The 27,744-nt window shown below is 42.1% G+C and overlaps 3 protein-coding genes across 3 annotated transcripts; 1 reads left to right on the top strand and 2 right to left on the bottom strand.

The window, feature by feature from the left end:
• The first annotated feature begins 1,300 nt into the window (after positions 1 to 1,300).
• Positions 1,301 to 14,671, top strand: LOC131954923 (synaptic vesicular amine transporter). Its single transcript, XM_059318769.1, has 15 exons — positions 1,301 to 1,460; positions 2,569 to 2,830; positions 4,154 to 4,212; positions 4,516 to 4,599; positions 5,370 to 5,462; positions 6,989 to 7,053; positions 7,377 to 7,440; positions 7,777 to 7,872; positions 9,240 to 9,318; positions 9,764 to 9,815; positions 10,035 to 10,098; positions 10,557 to 10,676; positions 12,985 to 13,051; positions 13,556 to 13,643; positions 14,564 to 14,671. The coding sequence occupies exons 1-15, from the start codon at positions 1,301 to 1,303 to the stop codon at positions 14,669 to 14,671; spliced, it is 1,461 nt and encodes a 486-aa protein (XP_059174752.1).
• An 874-nt stretch (positions 14,672 to 15,545) lies between these two features.
• Positions 15,546 to 24,542, bottom strand: LOC131954924 (solute carrier family 40 member 1). The gene is made up of 10 exons (XM_059318771.1): positions 24,464 to 24,542; positions 22,734 to 22,893; positions 22,304 to 22,525; positions 20,067 to 20,282; positions 19,448 to 19,542; positions 18,651 to 18,828; positions 18,099 to 18,250; positions 17,089 to 17,416; positions 16,014 to 16,076; positions 15,546 to 15,812 (listed from the first exon to the last, which is right to left on the bottom strand). The coding sequence occupies exons 2-10, from the start codon at positions 22,882 to 22,884 to the stop codon at positions 15,553 to 15,555; spliced, it is 1,665 nt and encodes a 554-aa protein (XP_059174754.1). The 5' UTR covers positions 22,885 to 22,893; positions 24,464 to 24,542; the 3' UTR covers positions 15,546 to 15,552.
• A 2,349-nt stretch (positions 24,543 to 26,891) lies between these two features.
• Positions 26,892 to 27,440, bottom strand: LOC131954925 (conserved regulator of innate immunity protein 3-like; the record flags this gene model as incomplete). The annotated part of the gene is made up of 2 exons (XM_059318772.1): positions 26,892 to 27,291; positions 27,325 to 27,440. Coding segments are annotated over 2 exons (516 nt in total), but the record flags the coding sequence as incomplete, so codon positions are not given.
• Positions 27,441 to 27,744: the final 304 nt, after the last annotated feature.

A 27,744-nucleotide genomic window follows, 5' to 3' on the forward strand; every position in this document is an offset into this window, starting at 1 on the left:
TATTGAAAGCTAAGATATGTCATCTGGTTGTCATTTATATTGCGTGATGTCATCTGGTTGTCATTTAATTTGTGTGATGTCATCAGCGTGTCATTTTTGTTGCGTGATGTCATCTGGTCATGCTTTATGTCGCATGATGACGTCTGTATTTTTTTTTTTATGATGGCATCTCGCCATCTGTTCAAAGGTATACCGTCAACCAGTCAAGCTTCTTTGTTCAGTTTACTTAAGACTGCCAAACATACAGCTAGGTTTGCGCAACATTACACACAAATCTTTAATCTGTATCCACAGTAGATGTAGTTTGCTGGTATGTGAAGTTAATGTGCGGCTTCAATTGTGAGCTAATAATGTATGTGACAAAACTTCTCACAGAAAAAATATCATCTTACAAACATCCAGCGATATATATATATATATATATATATATATATATATATATATATATATATATATATATATATATATATATATATATATATATATATATATATAATCTCTCTCCACCTTTTTTCGCTTTATTTCCATCACTCTCACACCCATCCCGATCACCATCCCTTCCTACGCTTCTACTTCCCCAAAAATTTGACAAACCACTGACCCGCAACAAATCGAACCTGCAGAATGGAGACGTGTAATCATGTATCGAATCTCCCCAATTTCTCGCAAACCAATCAGCTCCACCTTCCGATTCCCGTGGCCAGTGTTAGCCTCGACAACTTCATTAGCCCGCTTCTCCAATGTTCCTTCGATGTTCCCCCCAATGTTCCTTCAGTGTTCCCTCAATGTTCGTCGCTTGCCGTGTTTAAAGCCCAGTAAAGATAATCTTGTTTCCATAGACGGATTTCTCGGATGTTTTTTTTGGTGGCTGTCGACAAAGAACGCTTTCTTTCTAGGATATGGTGTGAGCGTCGTGTACTGTTAGATATGTGCTTTATTTATTGTTTTATTGAGGGATTATAATTTAACGTTGTTGCGAATTATTTCATTCATAATCAATTTGGCCGCAATAGTTCTTGTAATATAATAGTCTGTATAATGATTGCATCATGCTACACTCGCGCATTACATTAATTTCAATAGCTTTTTAACAGTATATATATATATATATATATATATATATATATATATATATATATATATATATATATATATATATATATAATGCTTTGTGTATTGAATAGAATGTAGGTACTAAATAACATAGGTAGGTGCTAAAATGTACTGAGATATAGCCAGCATTACAGTGCCAGTCTAACTCTTGTCTCCTGACTAGAGACAATTTGTCCGGGACGACAAAATGTCGTGTTTGAAAATGCTGCTGCACGTTTGGTACCGCGTGCTCAACTGTCACGAGCTCCTGCAGCCGATGAGGGAGAAGGTCAAGGACCTGGACAGTGTGGCGCTGGTCATCGTGTTTCTGACCAACATGTTGGATAACCTTCTGCTGACGTCAGTCGGTGAGTGTTGACCTGATTCCCGCTTCATCACATATTTTAGTAGAGCAGTTTACAAAAAATACCACGTACCGAAAATTATAAACATTTTGTTAAGGACCTTGCATTGATGTTTTTTTCTGCACGCGGCAAGTCTTCAATATGTCTCCCCTTTAATGTTTTTGTTTTTAAAACTAACTTAAGACTGTACTTTTGCCGCACCCTTAAGGCGCCGCGCTCCTTTAAGTTTATGTTACCATCTTACGTAGGGCGCTGTACATCTGAAAACAGTCGACTTACTTACGGCGGTGCCCTTTCTAAGGTGGCGCACTCATTATGTTACCACCCTCTTTACTGCCCCTCTGCTTTGTATATCAATGAATACTTTCCGTCTCTGTGTTTTAGTCTAGTATCATATTTTGTTATCCACAGCTGTGTGTTGTTAGTTTTTGGATGATAACGTGGGTCAGCGTGGTTGGGTGAGTAACGCTCTTGGCTGCTATACCAAAAAGTCCCGAGTTCGAACCCCCGGGTAGATGATAGCAACCTATCTAGGAAAGAAAACTCCACAAAAAAAAACTGCTGCCAAGTAATTTGTTCTTGGTTGGAAAAATGCTCTGGAAGCAAGTTCACGCTTATATGGCGCATAAAAAATGAAACAGAATACTGAATTGTGTTGGAGAAAATCCTTTCCAAAATTTAAATTATGAACGAAGATGAAGAATGATAACATGAAAGTACAGGGTTAACGTGCGAAATAACTGTACACATTGGAAAGTATATTATAGTTTTCTTTTAAGCTGTGATGTATGCATCTCAAACAAATTTAGGTTTAAATTTTTACCGTGGATTTTTTATTTCAGTTTCTTACGTTTCGTGCATTTTAAACTAACCCTGTTTTGGTGGTGTTGATTTCTTTTTGTTTTTTTTTCCTTTCAGTGACCATAACATGGGAACTAAGCTTTCTTTGATGGCACTGAATTCTAATTGGGTTTTTTCTTTTAGTGCCCATAACATGGGAACTAACCCTATTTTGGTGGTGATTTCTACTCGTCTTTTTGTTTCAGTGTTCGTAACATGGGAACTAACCCAAATTTTCGCTGTTTAGAGTTCTGCTATTTTCCCCCTTTAGTGCCTATAATCCCGGCGTTTCTGATTCGTCTTGACAAAGAAGAGTTCTACACCCACAACAACTTGACCTCGACAAGGTTTCTACCAAACCAGAACAGCAGCGACCCCTACATAAACCTAAACACGACCCTGCTAGGCCCGGCCATGGCCAACGACTCGTCTGGCCATCCACGATTCTCCTTGACCTCGATGGCCTACAGTGAGAACGCCAGAGTGGGGTGGCTGTTGGCCTCCAAGGCCATCGTTCAACTCTTCGCCAATCCGTTTGTTGGGCCACTTTGCAATAAGTATATTATCCTTTATATTATCCTATATATTATCCTTTATATTTCCCTTTATTATCCTTATATTACCCTTTATATTATCCTTTATTATTCTTTATATTATCCTTTATTTTATCCTTTATTGTCCTTTATTTACATTATCCTTCTTTATATTATCCTTTATATTATCCTTTATATTATCCTTTATATTATCCCTTATATTATCCTTTATATTATCCTTTATATTATCCTTTATATTATCCCTTATATTATCCTTTATATTATCCTTTATTATCCTTTATTTACATTATCCTTCTTTATATTATCCTTTCTTCAAAATATTATTTCTTTATATAATCATTTCTTTATAATATTCTTCCTTTAAATGATATATTTATACTATGGGGTCGTCCATAAATTACGTCACACTGGTAGGGGGGAGGGGGGGTCGGTAATTTTGTGACGATGTGTGATGAGGGGTAGGGGGGGGTTCATATGGTGCGACGTCACACTTTTGCTTTATAGATAGGAAATGTTAGAAAACGAATTTTAGACGTTATTTCGCGTTTTAGAAAACAGTTTTAATAAATTATAATAGGAATTGATTAAAATACTCTATTTTGACATATCTCAGACAAGATTTTGGAAAAATATCGATGTTTAAAAATCGTCAAAAAAAGCGTGACGTCATTTATGGATGACCCCTATCTCTAAATTATTCTTTCTTTATATTATCCTTTTTCTATATTATATCTTTTCTCTATATTATTCTTTCTATTGTATTATCTTTCTGAATGTTATCTTTTCTGTATAGATGTCAATATTATCCACACCGTACATATGTAAGGCCTATACTAATACTTTCGTGTATTAATATTTCCATTTATTGCACTTTCTCAACATTTGTCTACAATATGTGTCCATCTGTAATAACCATCTACTCATATAGGGGGCTAGGACTCCCCCCCCTCCCCCAGTCAATTACACTCTCTGAGCATTTCATAGAACGCCAAACAGGAGAAACCTGAGTCCACCCAGCTCTGATGGGTACCTGAACTTTAGGGCGTACCTTAGTCCATCCAACTCTGATCTAATGGATTCATAATTCAAGCTTATGAAGAAAAGTTGTCAACGCGGGATACTGACCACTTTGTTAATGTGCATGCAGAGCTCACAGAAACAGGTGAACTCTACATCCTCCTCCCTATTGACCATTAGGTCTACAAAGGTAACACGTACTCAAGAAATGAAACAAAAAACACAAAATCAAAATATGTTAACCTTTCAACTCCAACTATTCATGTGAGGTTTCTGTTTTCTTAGGGTCGGCTATCCTATCCTACTGTTTGGTGGATCTATTGTGTTATTTATATCTTCCTTAGGTAAGTATATGGATAGCCATTGGACACAAGCAGTGTGTGTGTGTGTGGGGGGGGGGCGTGCGTTGACTTTTCCCCTCTACCGTATTTAATTTGTAATAGAACTTACTAAAACATTTTTCCAAAAAAACGCTCAAGCGTTTCTGGTACCATTACAATCGACATGTGACTGTTAACTGGAAATTTTAAAAATAATATCACAGGTTTTTTTTTTTCTTCATATTTTTTAAAAAAGTATTCAAGGGTACATATACATATGTTGAATTGTTATTTCTTTCTTTTAATCTTATTTTAATTTGTGTTCAGTGTTTGCTTTTGCGGAGAGTTACATCCCCTTGCTGGTTGCAAGATCTCTTCAAGGCCTGGGATCTGCTGCTACTGTTATTGCAGGTATTCCCAACTTTGATATGGTAGTGACATTCTCATCTGCTTAAAAAGTTGAACTGGCTAATCAAACCCGAAATAAAGTTTACAGCCGGCTGTAGCTGTTGAGGTTAGGGTCAGGACAGAGGCGTAGCGACCCTTCCCGGCGCCCAGGGACAAACTGTCGATTTGCACCCCCCCCCCTCGAACTTTTTTCATTTGTACCCGCCCCCCCCCCCTCGAACTTTTGATTTGCACCCCCCTCCTCAAACTTTCAATTTGTTTTTCCTACCCATTTTGGCGCCCCCCCCCCCTAAGGTCGGCACCCGGGGACATATATCTCCCCCGCCCCCCCCCCCCCCACCCTCGCTACGCCTCTGGGTCAGGATTAAGATTATGGCAGGGCTTAACGTAACGATACCGGCTGAAAGATAAAAATCGAATTATTAGGCCTATATCTTATTTAAATTTGAAATTAAACAGTTTTTTTCTTCAAAAATAATGATCACCGATATGGCTCAAAAGTTGATTAACTAAATAATGTGTTTTGCTACTTTTTTTGTTGTTAATTTCCTATATTTATTATATTTATTTTGAAGACACGTTTAAATAATGAAGCCTTATTTTTTTAATTTTTTGGTAAATATTTCATTTGTTTAATTTTCATCAAACCAAAACACCCGAAATTTGAGAAAAACGTCATAAATCGTTTAAAAATAGCAAATTCTGATAGATTAAACCTTATTTAATATAATTGATTTGAAAGTTTGCTAACAGCTACCTTGTGTTTGGTGTAGGTATGAGTATCGTAGCTCGACGATATCAAGACGACAAAAGCCGGAGCAGATCTATGGGCATTGCCATGGGAGGTGGAGCCTTCGGTGTTCTGAGTAAGTCAAAACATGGAGTGGAATAAACGTATATTCCGGCATATCAAGTGAAAACATAGACTGTAATAAACGTATATTCCGGCAAAAAAACCTTTAAGTTCTCAAACTAATTAATATAGAGTTTGGGGTACACCAGCCCAGCCCTATAAGACGACACACGGCGCCTAAAATGACCCCCCCCCCCCCAAGTCTCGACCCCCCCTCCCGACGTTAAATTGGATTTTTCTTGGTTGAAAAATCTCTGTATACATCGCAAACATGCGCTCGACTGCTACTCAAAAGGTATCGGGTTCGGTTCTTGGTTCGGACTTGTAACTGTAGAACGTCATTGAGTCCGTCCAGTTCTGATGGGTAACTGACTCGGGGTAGGTAATGTAAAGGCAGCTGGGCTAATTGCTGACCACACCACGCATTATATGCCGAGGTCAAGAAACATGAACTCTTATTCATCTGACCTATGGATCGTTAGGTTTTAAAGGGGAACTTTACTTTTTTAATACGTCTTAAAATACGTTGATACAAATTTAATTTTGTTATAGCAATTTATAATTAAAATTTTCAAAGTGTGATGAAACGAACGATTTAAATCTAAAGAAAAAAAAAGAAAAAAAAACGTATTAAAAAACCTACGATTTTCAAATCTCTTTTCCGCTGGATATCTGCAGTAGGCTACCCGTTTGGTGGAGTGATGTACTCCTTTGTTGGCAAGACGGCAGTGTTCCTGATACTTGGTGGGGTGATACTACTGGACGTAGGTAGGTTAATGATGAACGTCGTCTTAATTTGTTCTCACATAGGTGGGGTGATACTACTGGACGTCGGTAGGTTAATGATGAACGTCGTCTTAATTTGTTCTCAGCTTTTTGTTTTGGTTTTTTAATTGTGGTCTCAGCATTTGTAACGACAGGGGAGATATTATCGCTTAGCTGTGAGGAAATGTAGTTGGATCCTCAATATTGGTATCCTCCCCCGTCATTATCTAAAGCAGTGGTTCGATCGAACCCCAGGGGCTCGATGAGTCAATGTCAGGAGTTCGGCGAAAATCAAGACGCACATCTGTCTCAAATAAATCACGATCGGATTTAGTCAGTGCGGACGATAGAGTATAAGAAGAGTTCTGTGAATGCGCATACGAATCTAGTGGTGTAGGTACCACCAAAAGGTTAAGAACCACGGGTTTAAAGATGGAGAGAGCGTCCCCAGCTCTTAATTATTCTTTCGTTTGGCTCATCTCCTCTCCTTAGAATGGATAAGGTTATGGATTACACCTGCTGTTTTAAAACTAAGCCTATATAGTTCATGAGTTTAAAATAAAATCCTGAAAATTGATTCATGGAAACATCGTTAATTGTTTCGTTTAACTCAACGTTTCAATCTGTTTTATCTACTTACTTTAGCAGCCATTTTCCAACTGAACTATCGTGACAATATATCACTGACCCAACATAAAAAATAGCTTGTTGGCACAAATATTTAAATGTAAAGACAACTGGCATAATGCTGACACACCCTATGTCAATGTACAGGAAAAGATGAACCGTACTTCCCCCGCCCCATAGACTATCTCGTCTTACAGGGCACTTTAATTTTTGTAATATCTTTTAGTTCAGAATAAATCAACTTATCATATAGGCCTACTATTTTTCAACTTGTCATAAACTATTTTTAAGCTCTGCAGTGGTTTGTGTTTGGTGTGCAGCCCCATAAAGAAGTGAGTACTTTCACACTTGTATATTACAAGCCTCTTGTATACATGCCTCAACTGGTTCACATGCATACGATAGAGTGTCTGAATATAAAGAGTGAATGAATGTATAGATTGTTGGCTTCATTAATACACATTGGAAATCATTAGCAAAAGCTACTGTGCAATTTTAAACCTAAAAAGAAACTACAATGTGTTTTTTTTTTCAGACTCAAGCAGAAATCACTCCCCTTCATGTTTTGTTGAGGGATCGTTACATCATCATAGCTACAGGTACTTTATGGTGGGATGGTGTGACACGTGGGGACGGGGTGGGGTGTCAATATGTCGTTTATTTATGTTAACGTGTTTTCTGCTTGTTGTGTTGCTGTAGTATATGCATCCAAAGTAGGAGGAAAAAATCAAAACATTTGATGAATTAGCCACCTTTTCAATATTGTTTTGTGTGACATTTCTTTAGGCTAGTTATACCACCCTATCTGTATGCGAAAAAAAAGTAATTGAGTGAGTTTGAGCTGGCTTGTGTTGTATAGCATTACTTACCTGTATTACCTGTGGATTATGTCTCTCATATTTCCTGTTTATGATGCCATTACCTGCATGCCCCAGGTGTGGTGATGCTGACCACTATGTCCATGTCAGTTCTAGAACCGACCGTACCGCTCTGGGCCATGAGCACTATGCACGTCAAGAACTGGGAACTGGGTGAGTGACATGTGTTGTTAGGTTGTGACAGGTGTTGTCCGGTAGTGACAGGTCTTGTCAGGTTGTGACAGGTTGTGACAGGTGTTGTCAGGTAGTGACAGGTGTTGTCAGGTAGTGACAGGTGTTGACAGGTTGTGACAGGTTGTGACAGGTTGTGACAGGTTGTGACAGGTTGTGACAGGTGTTGTCAGGTAGTGACAGGTGTTGTCAGGTTGTGACAGGTTGTGACAGGTTGTGACAGGTTGTGACAGGTGTTGTCAGGTAGTGACAGGTGTTGTCAGGTAGTGACAGGTGTTGACAGGTTGTGACAGGTGTGACAGGTTGTGACAGGTGTTGTCAGGTAGTGACAGGTGTTGTCAGGTTGTGACAGGTTGTGACAGGTTGTGACAGGTGTTGTCAGGTAGTGACAGGTGTTGTCAGGTTGTGACAGGTTGTGACAGGTGTTGTCAGGTAGTGACAGGTGTTGTCAGGTTGTGACAGGTTGTGACAGGTTGTGACAGATGTTGTCAGGTAGTGACAGGTGTTGTCAGGTTGTGACAGGTTGTGACAGGTTGTGACAGGTTGTGACAGGTGTTGTCAGGTAGTGACAGGTGTTGACAGGTTGTGACAGGTTGTGACAGGTTGTGACAGGTTGTGACAGATGTTGTCAGGTAGTGACAGGTGTTGTCAGGTTGTGACAGGTTGTGACAGGTTGTGACAGGTGTTGTCAGGTAGTGACAGGTGTTGACAGGTTGTGACAGGTGTTGTCAGGTAGTGACAGGTGTTGTCAGGTTGTGACAGGTTGTGACAGGTTGTGACAGATGTTGTCAGGTAGTAACTGGTGGTGTCCGCTAGTGACAGATGGTGTCGGGTAGTGATAGGTGTTGTCAGTTAGTGACATGTGGTGGCAATGGTGGCAGGTGGTGACAGGTGTTGGGTATAACCCCGTATCGACACCTGCTGACGACGTAGTGTATTTCGCCAACCTATTGAGAGTTGACTTTCCCATACGTTTTAAACACCTTTCTAACATTAGAATTTTCTGAAAATATGACCAACATGTAAAAACCTGTTTGGTACGTAATACTTTAGCTAGATTTAGTGTTATCTGTAGGGGATTACCCTAAATGACTCTAAACACCCAGGGTGAGGGTAGAGGGGGAGTACTGGCCTATGTAACGTTATGACCCACTGGGAGCGGGGGGTGATACAAGCAATTGTAAGTTGTTATAATGAGGTGTTTTAAAACAAAAACGACCCATCACTTCATGTGAATTAAAAAATGTTATGGGTGGGATGTTGTGACACCGTTTTAAGACGAGTCTGTTATTTATTTATCTTTTTATGAAGAACTCTCCAATTTTTAAAAATTGTTCTTCAAACCCCAGGTCTGATCTTTCTACCGGATAGCATCGGCTACTTCATAGGGACGAACTGTTTCGGTGTGGTGGCCAGAAACATTGGAAGGTAAGTGGGTGTAACTAGGGAACGACGTTTTAACATGCGTCCGGTCTGAACCAGTGTTCCTTATCACCGGTGGGGGGGGGGGGGGGGGGAGGGGGGGAGCACTTGAATTTTTCAGGGGGGGGGGGGAGGGGGACTAAAATTTCCGGAGGGGGGGGGGGGTTGTCGGACACTGTTAAAAGTATTTATTTTTTATATTAATTCCATTTCGTTTGATGGGGGTGGGGGGCGTTAGACTTTATTCGGAGCAAAGCCCCCCCCCCCGGAAGAGGTACACAGAAGAAACTCTGGTCAGAAGAAGCAAATATAATGGAATTTTTTTTAAAAGACTGAATTCTTATTTCTCAACTCAAATGATATTTTGTTTAAAACGACGCCTCACCCCCCCCCCACCACACACCCAAAACCTAAAAATGGCCCAAGAATTTTTTTTCGTTTTCTCCTACAGATGGTCATGTTCATTAGCCTGTATGCTGCTCATAGCGCTATGCCAGTTCTGTGTAAGTCACAGCCTTTTTGCCAGGCCTAAAATAGCTTTAAAAAAGTTAATAAATAAAAATTTGACCTCTATTTATAGCTGTTTAATGATAGCCATCCTTGGAGTGTTAAGATGTTCGAAGAGATTTTTATTTAAATCTTGATTAACTCAACGAAAATGGATTAGCATTGACGCCCTTTAACAATGAACTAACTTCTTGTCAATTGTTATTTAATTTCAGCTTCCGTTCGCCACAGCAGTTCCGCAGTTAATTCTACCTCATTTTGGCCTCGGTCTAGGCCTGGGTAAGAGAACGTGTGGGGGAGTGAGTGTGTGGGTGGTTTTTTTTATTGCGTGTGAGCAGTGATTTTGTGTGTGTGTGGGAGGAGGGGTGGGGAGTTTGTGTGTGGGCGCGTGAGTTTAACGCCCTCCACCTTGTTCATATATTACTTACTCTACTCCGTCCCCCATATTTTCTTTCTGTTTAACTGAACCACTGAGTCTATATTTTAGAAATGACTGACACCACCCATTATATGCCATAAATTATTCACTCATCTGCCCCACCCACAAAATTTACTTATAGCAAACTCAGTCACTCAGTTTCTATAGTTAGAAAATAACTGACTCCACCCACCATATATCAGGTATAACTGACTTCACCCCTACATTTCAGGTATAACTGACTCCGCCCCCATATTTCAGGTATAACTGACGCCGCCCCCATATTTCAGGTATAACTGACTCCGCCCCCATATTTCAGGTATAACTGACTCCGCCATCATGCCTCTCCTAGCCCTACTTGTTGATGTACGTCACGAGGCGTTCTACGGGTGTGTCTACGCCATCGCCCAGCTGGCTGTCTGCTTGGCCTACTCTGTGGGTAAGGGAGGGTTGGGGAGGGGAACAGGTAGGGGGGGAACAGGTGGGGAGGGGAACAGGTGGGGAGGGGAACAGGTAGGGAGGGGAACATGTAGGGAGGGGAACAGGTGGGGAGGGGAACAGGTAGGGAGGGGAACATGTAGGGAGGGGAACAGGTGGGGATGGGAACAGGTAGGGAGGGGAACAGGTGGGGAGGGGAACAGGTGGGGAGGGGAACAGGTGGGGAGGGGAACAGGTAGGGGGGGACTGGTAGGGAGGGGAACAAGTAGGGAGGGGAACAAGTAGGGAGGGGAACAGGTGGGGAACAGGTGGGGAGGGGAACAGGTGGGGAGGGGAACAGGTAGGGGGGACTGGTAGGGAGGGGAACAAGTAGGGAGGGAAACAAGTAGGGAGGGGAACAGGTGGGGAGGGGAACATGTAGGGGGGGACTGGTAGGGAGGGGAACAAGTAGGGAGGGGAACAAGTAGGGAGGGAAACAGATAGGGAGGGGAACAAGTGGGAAGGTAAACAAGGGAGGTGAACAAGTAGGGAGGGAGACAAGTAGGCTGAAGAACAATTAAGGAGGTGAACAAGTAGAAGGAACGATTAGGGGGAGGGGGCAAAATGGGAAGGGGACAAGTATGGAGGGTACCAAGTAGGGAGGGTACCAAGTAGGGAGGGGACCAAGTAGGGAGGGGACAAGTATGGAGGGTACCAAGTAGGGAGGGGACAAGTATGGAGGGTACCAAGTAGGGAGGGTACCAAGTAGGGAGGGGACAAGTATGAAGGGTACCAAGTAGGGAGGGTACCAAGTAGGGAGGGGACAAGTATGGAGGGTACCAAGTAGGGAGGGGACCAAGTAGGGAGGGGACCAAGTAGGGAGGGGACAAGTATGGAGGGTACCAAGTAGGGAGGGTACCAAGTAGGGAGGGGACAAGTATGGAGGGTACCAAGTAGGGAGGGGACAAGTATGGAGGGTACCAAGTAGGGAGGGGACAAGTATGGAGGGTACCAAGTAGGGAGGGTACCAAGTAGGGAGGGGACAAGTATGGAGGGTACCAAGTAGGGAGGGTACCAAGTAGGGAGGGGACAAGTATGGAGGGTACCAAGTAGGGAGGGGACCAAGTAGGGAGGGGACCAAGTAGGGAGGGGACAAGTATGGAGGGTACCAAGTAGGGAGGGTACCAAGTAGGGAGGGGACAAGTATGGAGGGTACCAAGTAGGGAGGGTACCAAGTAGGGAGGGGACAAGTATGGAGGGTACCAAGTATGGAGGGTACCAAGTAGGGAGGGTACCAAGTAGGGAGGGGACAAGTATGGAGGGTACCAAGTAGGGAGGGTACCAAGTAGGGAGGGTACCAAGTAGGGAGGGTACCAAGTAGGGAGGGGACAAGTATGGAGGGTACCAAGTAGGGAGGGTACCAAGTAGGGAGGGTACCAAGTAGGGAGGGTACCAAGTAGGGAGGGGACAAGTATGGAGGGTACCAAGTAGGGAGGGGACCAAGTAGGGAGGGGACAAGTATGGAGGGTACCAAGTAGGGAGGGTACCAAGTAGGGAGGGGACAAGTATGGAGGGTACCAAGTAGGGAGGGTACCAAGTAGGGAGGGGACAAGTATGGAGGGTACCAAGTAGGGAGGGTACCAAGTAGGGAGGGGACAAGTATGGAGGGTACCAAGTAGGGAGGGTACCAAGTAGGGAGGGGACCAAGTAGGGAGGGGACAAGTATGGAGGGTACCTAGTAGGGAGGGTACCAAGTAGGGAGGGGAACAATTAGGAAGAGTGTATTTTGGGTTAAGGTTGGGGGTTGAGAGTGCAGGTTCGGTTGAGGCTAAGGGTTGAGGGTGGATGTTGAATGTGAAGATTTGGTTGTGGTTGGGTTGACAGTATAGGTTGAGTTGAGAGTTGCGTGTGGAGTGGTTTGAGGTTGGGTGGCCGAGTTGCGATATCTCCAGGTTTAAAAATGGGTACTTGTAATACATGCCAGGAATGCATTGTAACAAGAATAGCACTCTGTATTCTATAACAAGCATGAAAACTCTAATAAAATATTTTCTTTCTTGCGATGTCCATCCCAGGTCCACTCACTGCTGGGCTGATTGTGAAATCTATCGGATTTCCTTGGTAAATTTTTCTTTCGACTTTTTTAAAGACGTTATACAATGTATTAAAAAAAAAGTAAAGCACAACTTACTACAATTCTGTAGCTAGCTTTCCATCAAGCCAGTTGTGTGACATAACTGTTCTGTCTACATTCCTGTCAAACTGTCTGTTCCATACCATAGCCGCCACAATATTACCCTTGGAATTAAAGACTGGCTTGTAATTAATAGAAGACAAAATAGGTCTTTCAAAGGAACTTCCAAAGTTCAAAAGAGACCCATTGTGTCAATACAATCAGTATGTGAAACTATGGCTGTATTATTTTGGTACACGTAAGAAGAAAAAATATGCTTTTTGTATGCTGGATTCTGTCATAGCATGGCTCATTCCTACATAACTGTTTACTGCCAAGCAAAGGATAAACTAAAATCTTTTTTAATGCTACAACTGTGCTAGATAACATTTTTAACTTGCACAAGTATTTCTTAGATCTTAATAATAGTTTATCTATTGAAGGGACGCCTGTCTTTGCCATATATTCTTTGGACTTTTTATAATTTAACTCAAACGCTTTCAATTTCTTTATATTAACAAATGAACATATTGCTACAGCTTTTAAAAGAAAAATTATAATTTTATTGTTATACTGAATTAGTGTTGTTTGCTTTCAAGGTTTATATTTAAATTAATGTAATTATTCTTTTTTTAGAACGTTTCGAAATGATACCAAAATTATTCGTGTTTTGAGTTCATCACCGTATCGTATCTCTTGTTTCAAATGTGTGTCCTATGTTTCCACAGGCTGATGCGGGGAATGGCTATCATCAACATCTTGTTCTCTCCCCTGTGCTACATACTCAAGAGAGCTCCAACAGGCCACAGTGAGGATGTGAGTTGGTTGTCTGGAGTTGTCCTTCTTGTCACCTACCATTGTCTCATTTGTCGTCTAGCATTGTCCATTGTTTAAATGTTTCCTGCTGTCTTTTGGTTAGTGTCTTATTGAGTCGCCTGTCTTTCTTGTCTTATTGGTGGATTTCTCTTGTCTTTTGGTTTGTGTCCCTCTTGTCTTGTTTTAGTTATCCCTCTTGTCATGTTGGAGTTATCTCTCTTGTCATGTTGGAGTTATCCCTCTTGTCATGTTGGAGTTATCTCTCTTGTCATGTTGGAGTTATGCCTCTTGTTTGGTTAGAGTTATGCCTCTTGTTTGGTTAGAGTTATGCCACTTGTTTGGTTATAGATATGCCACTTGTTTAGTTGTAGTTATGTCACTTTTTTTGTTGGAGTTATCCCACTTGTCTTATTGGAGTTATCTCTCTTGACCTGTTGGCTTTATCTGTCTTGTCGGAGTTATCGCTCTTGTCATGTTTGAGTTATCCCTCTTGTCATGTTTGAGTTATCCCTCTTGTCATGTTGGAGTTATCCCTCTTGTTTTGTTGGAGTTATCCCATTTGTTTTTTGGATTTATCCCTCTTGTCTTGTTAGATTTACCCCACTTGTTTTGTTGAAGTTATCCATCTTGTCTGATCAGAGCTAATCATCTTCTCTAGACTAAATATTAATGATTACGTTAATAACTTGTTGGTATCACGTATAAAAAAGGTTTAAATTCCCCGATTTAGCAAATGTTTTAATTCATTTTATCGAAAAATATCGCCAACTCAGAGTCATCACATTCGATGAAAATTTTTTTCTAAAATGGTAGGGCCTACAGTCCCACGAAATTCTTGCTTAATCCTTTAAAGTTAACATAACAGTAAACAGAATATGACAACTATATAACATAACGCCATTTAAAAATGTCCACCACAGGTGTCTCTGAGTAAAAGCTCAAGAAAAGACAAGCCGTACACACAGGAACCTGTAGAGGCTGACGAGGCGTGTTTCTCTTATGGGAGACTCTTTGATGACGAGGATTGAACACATCACAAAAAATATTTACCTTCCATTGACTAGACCTACGGCATTATGTTGTTACTGTTTGATGACATTGAACACAACACAAGAAATATTTACCTTCCGTTGACTTTACATACAGCATTATGTTGTTAATGATGAGAAAAACGTGAATCACTTCGATCAGACAATTCACGTTTATCAACGGAGGGCGTTTTTTAAACTCGAATTTTAATTAGAGTTTAATTTTACAAAATTATTATTCTTTGTCTTAAAAAAATAAATTTTTAATCCTAACTACCTGACCGAAGACAAATTTTAGTGTAACGAAGAAAAAAAAATTTACTGTTTTAAAGGACTAATTTTTTGATGATTTTCAAAATCTCAGAACTCTTTAAAAATTTAACGAAACATGCGCAAATGTATTCATCACAACTTGTGCAAAAACTAAAGACATATTTGATAGACTAACGAATTAAAACTCTCTCTTGCTGGATAACTGTGTTTTTCGTTGGTTTCTGTGATCATACTGTATTTTATCGATTGGAACTAAGGGAACCATACATAGCAAAAAGTAACGAAACATGGCGAGTAACACGTCAGAGACTCACAAAAAATCAACAGGGTATTTTAACATAACATTTTATTTCTTACTCTTACATTTCTACGTGCTTTGCCAGGAGGGTGGATGGGGGTAGGGTTTTGGACTTTAATTACAAATACCCTTATGTGAGTAGGCTTAGCTACAGTGACACTTAGCAGACCAAGACCGATGATGTATGCCTGATACAACGTTGACAATGAAAATATGGGTGTTAATATACAGTTGGTAGATAAAAAAATGTGAGTTTGCAAGAAAATCTCCCCCCCCTCCCCCACATACACACACATACACGTCCCAGTGACTAATAACCGGATTTCCGGCGCCTGGCTGCTTTGAGTGCGTACAGACACACCAGGGCCCAGCCTGTGAGGATGAAGGTGTAGGAGACGAGGGTCAGCAGGCCGAACTGGTGGGGGTGGGGCGCCGCGTGGACCAGGCCGTACTTGACCAGGTCCATCAGCTGGTTCAGTGACCCCTGCACCCCGTTGACGATCCCACGCTGTGTCGGTGCCACGGCGTCCAAGTAGATCTGTGTGATGGTCAAGTCAGCCGTCCATAGACCTGTGGAGTTTAAAGTCAGCCGTCCATAGACCTGTGGAGTTGAAAGTCAGCCGTCCATAGACCTGTGGAGTTTAAAGTCAAGTCAGCCGTCCATAGACCTGTGGAGTTTAAAGTCAAGTCAGCCGCCCATAGACCTGTGGAGTTTAAAGTCAGCCGTCCATAGACCTGTGGAGTTTAAAGTCAAGTCAGCCGCCCATAGACCTGTGGAGTTTAAAGTCAGCCGTCCATAGACCTGTGTGATGGTCAAGTCAGCCGTCCATAGACCTGTTGAGTTTAAAGTCATCCGTCCATAGACCTGTGGAGTTTAAAGTCAGCCGTCCATAGACCTGTGGAGTTTAAAGTCAGCCGTCCATAGAACTGTGGAGTTTAAAGTCAGCCGTCCATAGACCTGTGGAGTTTAAAGTCAGCCGTCCATAGACCTGAGGAGTTTAAAGTCAGCCGTCCATAGACCTGTGGAGTTTAAAGTCAACCGTCTATAGACCTGTGGAGTTTAAAGTCAGCCGTCCATAGACCTGTGGAGTTTAAAGTCAAGTCAGCCGTCCATAGACCTGTGGAGTTTAAAGTCAGCCGTCCATAGACCTGTGGAGTTTAATGTTAAGTCAGTCGTCCATAGACCTGAAAAAACTAAATTTAAGTCTGCCGTCCAAAGACCAAAATGGATCGTGTTATGGTTAAGTCATTTCAGAAGCGTAACGAGGGGGGGGGGGGCGGAGGTACATTTGTCCCTGAGCGCCGACTCTAGGGGCGCCCAAATGGGTTGGAAAAAAATTAAAAGCACATATTAGCTGCAGTTTTGCATTATAAATATAAAAAATATTGGGGACGGGGGGGGCAAATTGAAAGTTTGTCTCCGGGGGGGGGGGGGGGGGGGGGGGGGGCGCCAAATTGAAAGTTTGTCCCCAGGCGCCGGGAAGGGTCGCTACGCCTCGGAGTTATTTGCTAAAGACCCACATGAATTGAGTTATAATTAAGTCAGCCGTCCAAAGACCTACATGGATCGTGTAAAAGTTAAGCCATTTGCATGAAGTGAGTGGCAGTTATGCCAGCCATTCAGGGAAGAACAGTATTTACAATTTCAGAGCAAAGCTAAAGCCTTTATGCTACTAATTAGTTATTCATAAGCAGTTCTGGTATGATTTACTTAAACAAAATGCGCTATTCTTTTCGTCATTTGTTCTTAACAGAAGTCCCCTTTTGATATAAACAGCTTTCTAAAATGATTATACCTAATATGCCAATTATTATAGATTTAAATTTAAAAAAAAAAACAACTTACCAAACCGTGCAAGTACCACCCCAGCCATCATGACCCAGATAGATACAGTTGCCTCTGTTCTGTATGTCCGCGTGATGTTTCTCTCAGCGTTGAGCGCGCTAACATTCAGAGATGTCGAATTCCCTAAGATATCCATTGGGTAGTCCACTGATACATTGCTTGTATTGATATATGTATGTATTGGCTTGATGTACACGGTACTGGAAGAGTTGTATCTTGTATCAGAAGAGTTCAGTTCCGTGTTTTTGTCTATGTTGGTTTCCAAAGTGAGATCGAAAGGACTTCCGGGTAGCCAGACGGCAATGACGCACAAGGTTAAACACAAGACCTAAAACAGACATGCGGGTCGGTACACTGACCAAAGAAGTTCGTTAGCTGTAATAATAAATGTAATGATATTCTACTTCTTCGCTCTTAATTGTAATGTTGGAAGTGATTTCCTCCAACACAGTTAAGTGATACGTGACAACATGTTATGCATCATATAGACCGTAGACTCCGATGTCAGCCTGCTTTAATTTTTAGAATTGCTTTCTGAACCTTTGTCCACCCAAGAACAAACTACAAGGCAGCAGTTGTTTGATTTTGTAGTTGTCTCTCCTAGATGGGTTGCTGTCCCCAGCTACCGAACCTTATTGACCTAGGGGTTCGAACTCGGGACTTTTCGTTTTAGCAAGCGTGAGCTTCACCGACTAGACCAAGACGACCTCTTTAATGATTCATTTTGTCTTATTTCTAAATAAATATAAACAAAATGAACCGTGCCTTATTCAAACCTAGTGTGACGGCGTGGTCGAATTCTCGAATTCGGATCCAGCGCTTAAATGTATAAGATGTCCATGAGTCCACCCAACTCTAATGGGTATCTGACTTGCGTTAGGGAAAGATAAATGCGACAAGCGCAAAGAACACTGACCACTCTATCCCTTTACATACATACCAAGGTAACTGAAACATATTAGCACTACTTTTATACACACTGAAAGGTGTAAAATGAAACTACTTCATACCTGCAAACCTAGCGCCATGACGCCCGTGTAGGGTAGCCCCACCCTCCTGACTATGTAGGGGTATGTGAAGGTGGCGATGATACCAAAACCTGCGCCCACGCCCATCAGGGTGCCTAGCAGAGACTCGTCCAAGCCTTGTGATGTGGCGTAACCTGTGACAGAGCAAAGCTGTTGAGATTCAACGGTGTGGTCTCTGTGTTTAAATTTGATTCACAACTAATCTAAGTAAAAAACAAATACGGCACCCTTCTATATTTGCAGGTTTACAAAGCGGATAAAGTAGATTCTGACCTCGTTATGTGAAGGGAGTGTGTGGTCAGCACCATGTCCACTGTTACTTTCCACGACAAGAATCAGGTACCTATTAGAGCTGAGTCGACTCTAGTTTGAGGGACTCGAGCCTACAATTTTTGTGGCATTAGAGTTTACGTTTCTGTATCATATTCCTCTCTAAAATGTATGCCTACATCTTCAAGTCTAACTCTACACGAGCTCTCTAATCGATAATTTAACTAAATAACTCTTTAATTGTTATCTCATCACATAACTCACCAATGGTTATCTCATCAAAACCAAGCACGGTGAGATAAAGTGATGCTAAAGCCAGTCCGGCGAAGACGACGTCATATGCCACGTAAGTTTTGAACCCGCGATACAGTACAAGAAACTGGGCGAAAATTCGTTTGGTGACGCCATCAGCGCATTTGCACTTGGGTACAGCTTTTCCATTCTGGCAAATAGTTGATAGAGATAATGTTACAGAATGGTTAGTTGAATCAGTACATTAGAAAACGATCACGATTAGAGAGAGAGATTTAGCCAAACATTGGGGAATAAAATGGTATTATATGGTTCTGCTCCCTCTTGCTCACTTTGAGTGACATTTGTAGGGGGGGGGGGGGGGAACCAGTTGCGTAATGGTTATTACGCGGTACATGATTTTAGTGATATTCCTATATAACATGTTGTCAACGTACTTTTAGGTATTGTAATCTCAGGTGTGTCGAATGTATGTACAGATGTCTATTATGCCCACAGATATGTCTATTGTACCCACAGGTATGCCTAATGCACAATCATGTATGTCTATTGTACCATGAGATACGTTCATTTTACCATCAGGTGTGTCTATTGTAGCCTCAGGAATATCTTTTGCACCCACATGTATTTCTACTGTACTCTCAAGTATGTCTATTGTACTCTGGGTATGTCTAAACTAACTGTTGTAATTTTTTTTTAAATAAACGAACCCTATTTTACAAATAATCCCAATCTGGCAAATCTGTTCATTGAGCTACGTTTAAAAAACACCATGTCCCTACAAAAGCAGATGTAGGTCTATATTTTACCCTGGTTTGTGCCAGATCCCTGGATGATGTGTCTTCTTCCTCCAAAGACGTCAAATCTGTATTTAACAAACTGTGGTTCTTCTCACCATTTAAACCTGTTGAAGAAGTCAATTTCCGTGAGCTGGAGTTGTTGCCTGATTAGGTTTCTTTTAAAAATAATTATTGTTTGGTCTATATACTTCCATAAGCTCTCCGTTCATAAATTGAACTTAATGAAGTTTAAAGTTTTAACACATTGAATTGGTCTTTCGGTTAACGACACACCGAGTTCCAATCCTAGGCAAATATAGCCTGACATTTGTTCATGGTTTTCAACTCCAAAATTCCCGAATTTGAACTACCAACAGATGAGGCTCAATAGCTGGGTACAGCAACTTATCTAGGGGCGACAACTCCAAAATTAAACTGCCTTGTAGATTGTCCAATTTTGACACAGGTTATGAAAGCTCACCCAGAAAGAAAATCATGATCAAGTCAGAGTCAACGGGCCATCTGGCGCATAACATGTTGGCTCGAAATACTTAATAGCTTTGGGGAAAATCCCCTACGATATTACAATTAAGAACAAAGAATAATGAACTTCATATTTTAAGAAGGTATTTATTTGCTCAAGGCTTACCCATACTGCCAGCAATGTTTTTCTTCTCCATCAAGACGGGAACGAGGCTGTAGACTCGCCTGATGAGGTAATATTCCACCCCAAGGGACACTGAGGTCCAGACGATGATCAACACACACCCCATGTTGATGCCAGCGTACCCCATCACGTGACCCGTCACAATTGGCGCCAGCATCTTGGTCAGGAGATCGATACGACGGAAGGATGACGTCATAACTACAACCAAAAGTTTTAAGTCATGTGTTTTAAAATTAACTACTGTTAGTCCGTTCTAAAAAAAAAGAAAAGTGATCACTTTAGTGGTATATAACTGCAAGCCAACGAAGGTGTTTTTAGAGGTTGGTGTAATGGAAAACCAGCACATTTTTTACTTGTAATTTTTTAGGTGACACTCCTCTCTACAGATTAGCACCACAACCACCCCCACTCCCGCCCACTCACCTGCCAGATGATCAGTGTTTCTTCCAGACTTTTTTCTCCGGGGGGCACTTGAAATTTTCGGGGGGGGGGGCGGACACTGTTACAAGTATATATTTTCTATATAAATTATATAAATTTCATTTCGTTCGGGGGGGGGGGGGGGGGCGGTAAAAAGCCCCCCCCCCCCCCCCGAAGAGATGCCTGGAAGAAACTCTGCAGATGATGCTCCTCCCTAGGGCACAGCCCCCCCCCCCCCACACACACACATACAGTAAATGTCTAAATGTCTCACCTGCCAGGTGATGCTCCTCCCTAGAGCACAGCTCCAACACCCAGTCCTCCCCCCCCCCCCCCACAGTAACTGTCTCACATGCCAGATGATGCTCCACCACCCAGCCCATACACACAGTAACTGTCTCACCTGCCAGATGATGCTCCACCACCCAGCCCATACACACAGTAACTGCCTCACCTGCCATGTGATGCTCCTCACTAGAGCACAGCTCCACCACCCAGCCCCCCCCCCCCCCCCACCCCACAGTAACTGTCTCACCTGCCAGATGATGCTCCACCACCCAGCCCATACACACAGTAACTGCCTCACCTGCCATGTGATGCTCCTCACTAGAGCACAGCTCCAACACCCAGTCCCCCCCCCCACAGTAACTGTCTCACCTGCCAGATGATGCTCCACCACCCAGCCCATACACACAGTAACTGTCTCACCTGCCAGATGATGCTCCTCCCTAGAGCACAGCTCCACCACCCAGCCCCCCCACCCCACAGTAACTGTCTCACCTGCCAGATGATGCTCCACCACCCAGCCCATACACACAGTAACTGTCTCACCTGCCAGATGATGCTCCTCCCTAGAGCACAGCTCCACCACCCAGCCCCCCCCCCACCCCACAGTAACTGTCTCACCTGCCAGATGATGCTCCACCACCCAGCCCATACACACAGTAACTGCCTCACCTGCCATGTGATGCTCCTCACTAGAGCACAGCTCCACCACCCAGCCCCCCCCCACACTGTAACTGTCTCACCTGCCAGATGATGCTCCTCACTAGAGCACAGCTCCACCACCCAGTCCCCCCCCCACAGTAACTGTCTCACCTGCCAGATGATGCTCCACCACCCAGCCCATACACACAGTAACTGTCTCACCTGCCAGATGATGCTCCTCCCTAGAACACAGCTCCACCACCCAGCCCCCCCCCCACACAGTAAATGTCTCACCTGCCAGATGATGCTCCTCCCTAGAACACAGCTCCACCACCCCCCCCCCCCACAGTAACAGTCTCACCTGCCAGATGATGCTCCACCACCCAGCCCATACACACAGTAACTGTCTCACCTGCCAGATGATGCTCCTCCCTAGAGCACAGCTCCACCACCCAGCCCCCCCCACCCCACAGTAACTGTCTCACCTGCCAGATGATGCTCCACCACCCAGCCCATACACACAGTAACTGCCTCACCTGCCATGTGATGCTCCTCACTAGAGCACAGCTCCACCACCCAGCCCCCCCCCACACTGTAACTGTCTCACCTGCCAGATGATGCTCCTCCCTAGAGCACAGCTCCACCACCCAGTCCCCCCCCCCCCACAGTAACTGTCTCACCTGCCAGATGATGCTCCACCACCCAGCCCATACACACAGTAACTGTCTCACCTGCCAGATGATGCTCCTCACTAGAGCACAGCTCCACCACCCAGCCCCCCCCCACACAGTAAATGTCTCACCTGCCAGGTGATGCTCCACCCCCCAGCCCCCCCCCCCCCCCCCCCCACACACACACAATAACTGTCTCACCTGCCAGATGATGCTCCTCCCTAGAACACAGCTCCACCACCCAGTCCCTCTCCACCACCAGGACCCGCCCCTCCTTCATGAGGCGGGACAGCACGGACAGACAGACCACGGGGACGTACACGTGGTACAGCATCTCCCTGCCCCCACACAGGGCCGTGATCAGGATGGTGCCAGAACACGCCATCACCAACACATTCTGGAGAATCATGATCATGGTCGCAGCTGTTCAGGATACATTTTAACCACAGCTACATTTAATTTACAAATATTTTTTTTTTTAATTTGTTCGACAATATTTAAATGTTTTTTTTTTAAATTTAATTTCGCACGCATTTGTTCAAATCTAATAATTTCAAAAAGAAAAAAAAAAAAGAAAAGCAGCAACAACGTTTTCAAGTAAGTAACACCGAGTACTGTAATTTAGTATTACCTTTTAACCTAGGCGTGACGTCGACCCAGTCGCCAATAAAAGCTCCACATAGTAGAACAGCGCCACCTCTTGCTAATCCGTAGGTAGCGCTAGGTTGAGTGGACTCCGCGGATATAGAGGCTAGGTAAAGCCCCATGAAAAAAGACCACATTCGACCTGACTGATACAAAGATTAAGTAAAAAATATTCAACTTCCATGTTTGGCAATTTTAGCAAATACACTTGCAATAGCCTACGTTTTAGCTTTTGAAATTCACACCCGTTCATGGATAAATATAATGGCCGCACGTGTAAGAGGCGATGCATAAACGATGTTACACCTTTTCAAACGATATTTACATCCCCAAATGCCCATCGTCACACATCGTCACAAAAAGCCAGACACCCTCACCCCTATAACATGATGTACACTACAGCCTACTGAGCCTACCACCCAAACCCCCTAAAGATTGCAATTTTTTAAAACAGCACCGTTTCTCTTATTTGGCTCGACCCCATTGGGCTTATTGGTCAATTTCTATTACGATATACAATTACTTTTTATTTTTTTATTTTTAGCGCAATTTCCATTCTGGAGAATTGCGTTTATTAACCCGTCATTTCTGGATGGATGAATGGATGGATGTATGAATGTATGAATGTGTGTCCGCAGCTTTAAGTCGTATCTCCTCCTCAACGAAGCAATATCGATGACTAGTTCCAAAAGCAATTATGTTAAGTAAGTTACGAGGATGAGCATAGGCCATAAAAATTCCGGGTTTCTTTCATGGATTTCCCGGAAAAGCCAAAAAACCTCGAAAAAAATCAGTTTTTGGTCCATATCTCGGCAACCAGACAACTTAGCGACTTGAAACATGTACCAATCGATTCCTGCCATAATTTAGAACAATATTGCCGAAGAAAGTTTTCAAAAATATCCTTTCGTTCGGTCACAAAAAAAAATTTTGAATTAATTAAAATTTTGACCGAATTAGTAGGCATTTTTTCCAACCACACCACACGCGTCATCACGTTCAATAGCGGCGCAATCACGTTCAATGGCTGCGTCATCACGTTCAGTAGCTAGGCGCGCAATGGTTTTTAGTCATGTAACTATATTGTAAATAAAACATGTATTTTAACCAATGGTCTTACTAACCCTGCTCTTGATTTACGCTACGACAGAGCTATTTTTAGATAACATAAGGAAATTGCGCTTAAATGTCACTAGACTTTTTAATTAACTTGTTTTAAATAAAAAGTAAAAGTTCCCTTTTCATATCTGACGGTCTATAGGGCAAGTGAAGTAGAGTTCGCTTGTTTCTTTGACCTCGATATATGGGGGGGATAGTGTGGTCGGCACTATGCCCAGCCGCCTTTACTTTCCCTAACGTGAGTTAGGTACCCATCATAGTTGGGTGGACTCAGGGACGGTCTACTGACTAGAACCCGGGTCGAACTCGAGACACACGGGTTAGAAGTCCAGCTCTCTACCGCTAGACCATTCCGTCCCCGTTAAAAAAAAAAAGTAAAATAAATAACGGCTAAAATTTCACACAATACGTTTTAGAATGAAAAAATGTGTCGTCAAACTTCCTGAATCTGCAGGGTAACACACCACTGAGTGACACACCAGCAACACGACAGTAACACACCTTTGATACACAAACGACACACCATTGAATAAGACACCTGTAACAGACAAATGACACGCGCGAAGAACTATTGACACACACATAAGTGACACTCACCCAAGATGACAGGAACTGACAGCTGTACACTGAAAACCGTGGACCAGACAGCCATGATGTCCAAGTTGGAGATAAAACAGTCGCTAGATTTATATGAAACTTTAATTGATAAAAAAATAGCACAGTGTCTAGATTTATATGAAATTTCAATTGATAAAAGATAGCGTAGACTCTAGATTTGTATAAAACTTCAATTGATAAAAGATAGCGCAGTCTCTAGATATACATAAAACTTCAATTGATAAAAGATAGCGCAGTCTCTAGATTTATATAAAACTTCAATTGATAAAAGCGCAGTCTCTAGATATACATAAAACTTTTATTGATAAAGATAGCGTAGCCGCTAGATATATATAAAACTTCTATTGATAAAAGCGCAATCTCTAGATTTATATAAAACTTCAATTGATAAAAGCGCAGTCTCTAGATATACATAAAACTTCAATTTATAAAAGGTAGCGCAGTCTCTAGATTTATATAAAACGTCAATTGATAAAGATAGCGCAGTCGCTCAGAGGCGTAGCGAGGGGGGGGGGGGGTGGGGGGGAGGCGGGGGGGGGGGGGGGTGCGGACCGCACCGGGTGACACCATTTAGGGGTTAACACCAAGGCAAAAAAAATAGCAAAATATATAGAGAAAAATGATAATTCCACTTAATTAAGTGATTAATTCGAGTGTTAAATAGTCTTTTAAGAGGTGCAAATCGAAAGTTTGAGGGGGGGGGGGGGTGCAAATCGAAAATTTCTCCCCAGGAAGGGTCGCTACGCCTCTGGGGGGTGACAGCATTAAGTGCCGCACCGGGTGACACCCGACCTCGCTAAGCCAATGCAGTCGCTAGATATACATAAAACTTCAATTGATAAAAGATAGCGCAGTCTCAAGATTTATATAAAACTTCAATTGAAAATAAATAAACCGGGAGTGATCTCCCCTAAACTTTCTCGAATATTCTTATATAAAATAACAGGGGATGGGAACTCGGGCTATAGACATGATTTTTAATCCATTTTAAATACTTAAAGTTTTAAAAATAGAATAAAATCTCGTAGACAAATTAATTGCACACCAAGTGAACGCCAAATAAAAAAGCGCATAATAGTGCGCAATATTATTAGTACTTTTAAAATTTACATTAGTTTTTTGAGAAATCGGAAGTAGCGTAAAGTACTACTTCCAGTCAACGGAAATTACTCAAAATTTAACAGAAGGTAGAGAATTAGATCTTTTACTTACATATCAAATTTCATTTATCTATCTGAAATAGTACTCAAGTTATAGGCTTTTGAAAAATTCAAAGTAGGAAAAGTACCACTTCCGGTTATCGGAAATCGCTCAAAAGATACGGATCTACGATTTTGATAAAATACTTATATATGAAATTTCATCAACCTAGCTGTAACGGTACTCAAGTTATCGTGTTTACACACGGACAGACAGACAGACAGACAGACACACAGACATACGGACAAGATTGCAAAATTACGTTTTTCCGTATCAGTGAGGTGTAAAACGTCGAGATTTGTAAAAAATCTCGATTTTTTTTTTTGCACGGTTACAAGACTTTCTCTATACTTCGTATATACGAGAAAGTAAAAAGATAGCGCAGTCGCTCGATTTAAATTGAATTTCACTTCAGTAGATTGAGCATTTTAAGAAATCTACATCAAATTTATGTTTTATACTAACCCAAATGTCGACAACAATTTTTGACACATATTTTATTTGAAATCACTAAATAATAATACATATATATTTAAAATCTTTCATAAAATAAATACTTAAAGCTGTATTTGTAAAATATGTTGAATATTATAAATAAATCTAATGAAACGAAACAAACAGTATAAATAGGCCTACAAACAAAATAATACCTGAGTTGGACGGCAGACTTTGCACTTTACCAGACTGCTCCATTACGCCGCAATACGGACCGGGTCTTAGTCCACTGTTAGTCTGTCTGTCTGTTTGTCATCTACGTGTCACTTTTTGACTTCATCACATTAACAAAAGTTGCGGCTTTGTTGTTGACAAAAATCGAGGTCTTAGTTTAGACTAACACTAACTTCTTGGTCTATTTTGTTCTGTAGCGTTCTCTAGCTAAAAAGCGAAGACTGTGGCTTTTTTTTTAATATCGTAATGAAGTATATTCTGTCTTGTCTCCCTTGAACAATGCATACACTACAAGGCTTACCAGGTAGAGTGGCTTAATGTTAATATGACCTAGAAGATTTCTCACCTGTGGACAAAGGTATAATTCACCTCCCAGGTATCAAGTGACGGGTCATTTTTCACACCGCAGTACAGGGTCACGGAGCTGTTACGGCGGTGCTGGTGTCCGGAGCACACCCCAGCTGCCGTCTGGGTGGGGATTGATCTGATAGGTGACTGCTGCACTCGCTAGGTTTCATTAATTGTTAATGATTGATTTTTACTTTCTCGTATATAAGCTGTTCTCATAAGCTGTGCAGTTGTCTACCAAGTAGACAATAAACTCATCATTGATGCCACACTCATCCAGCATATCGATCAGCAGGTCAAAGAGCTCAGCATCCATTGTTGAGGCTGAAACAGTGTACCCTCCATCTGTAGATCCCTCATCTTGGAAAGAAATTTCACGAATCTCGAACTTATCATCTATTTGGTCTGTTTCTCTGCTCTTGTCATAAGATGCCTCCTCATCGATGTATGAGCTATCATTTTGAGCAAAAGAACACTCAATCACCAACTTTTTCCCATCCCCCTTACTGATCTCAATATCAAAGGGTGGTCTACAGATCATTTGAGGTGGATCATTTTCTTTATCAGTGGGATTCTCTGACCATGACACAGTCCATAGCACCATTAACATTCAGTTTCACTACAATTTTTCTTTCCCACTTGTTTTTGTTAAAGTGACATCACCTCCGTTTGCAACAATTTCAAATCCTAGAATCTTCGGCAGGCTGGTACTTCCTTTAGACTGTTCGTATTCAATTTTCTTTTGTCAAAAAATTTGGAAAAATTTTTGTCCACTTCTGTACTGAAAGGTGCAACACCAGTCTTAGAGCACATAGGACAGCAGCATCCTTTCGAATGAAAGGCTGGCCTTATAACTGATGAAAGCGTGCTGTATGCCCTTGAAGATGCAGATAGATTTTCAGAAACGCTGCTGTTATTTTTTTGAAATACATTGCTTCAATGGAGTAACAGGTGTTTTTTTTGAAGTGAGAGTATTTAAGCACTTCCATTAGCTAACACTTTTGAGGTATAAGATGCGAATTTCAATGCTTTTGCCATAATTG

Source organism: Physella acuta, unplaced genomic scaffold (assembly GCF_028476545.2).
Source record: "Physella acuta isolate Inbredline_101_S28 unplaced genomic scaffold, ASM2847654v3 ptg001040l, whole genome shotgun sequence".
Lineage (NCBI taxonomy): Eukaryota > Metazoa > Mollusca > Gastropoda > Physidae > Physella > Physella acuta.

Bases quoted from the DNA above. Each gene is read 5' to 3' on its own strand.
- LOC131954923 (XM_059318769.1), top strand. From the start codon at position 1,301: ATGTCGTGTTTGAAAATGCTGCTGCACGTTTGGTACCGCGTGCTCAAC. The intron at 4,213-4,515 runs GTAAGTATATGG...ATTTGTGTTCAG, and splicing joins GTTATTTATATCTTCCTTAG to TGTTTGCTTTTGCGGAGAGT. The intron at 13,644-14,563 runs GTGAGTTGGTTG...TGTCCACCACAG, and splicing joins CAACAGGCCACAGTGAGGAT to GTGTCTCTGAGTAAAAGCTC.
- LOC131954924 (XM_059318771.1), bottom strand. From the start codon at position 22,884: ATGTGGTCTTTTTTCATGGGGCTTTACCTAGCCTCTATATCCGCGGAG. The intron at 22,526-22,733 runs GTAATACTAAAT...TATCCTGAACAG, and splicing joins CGTCACGCCTAGGTTAAAAG to CTGCGACCATGATCATGATT. The intron at 17,417-18,098 runs GTATGAAGTAGT...TGTCTGTTTTAG, and splicing joins TCATGGCGCTAGGTTTGCAG to GTCTTGTGTTTAACCTTGTG.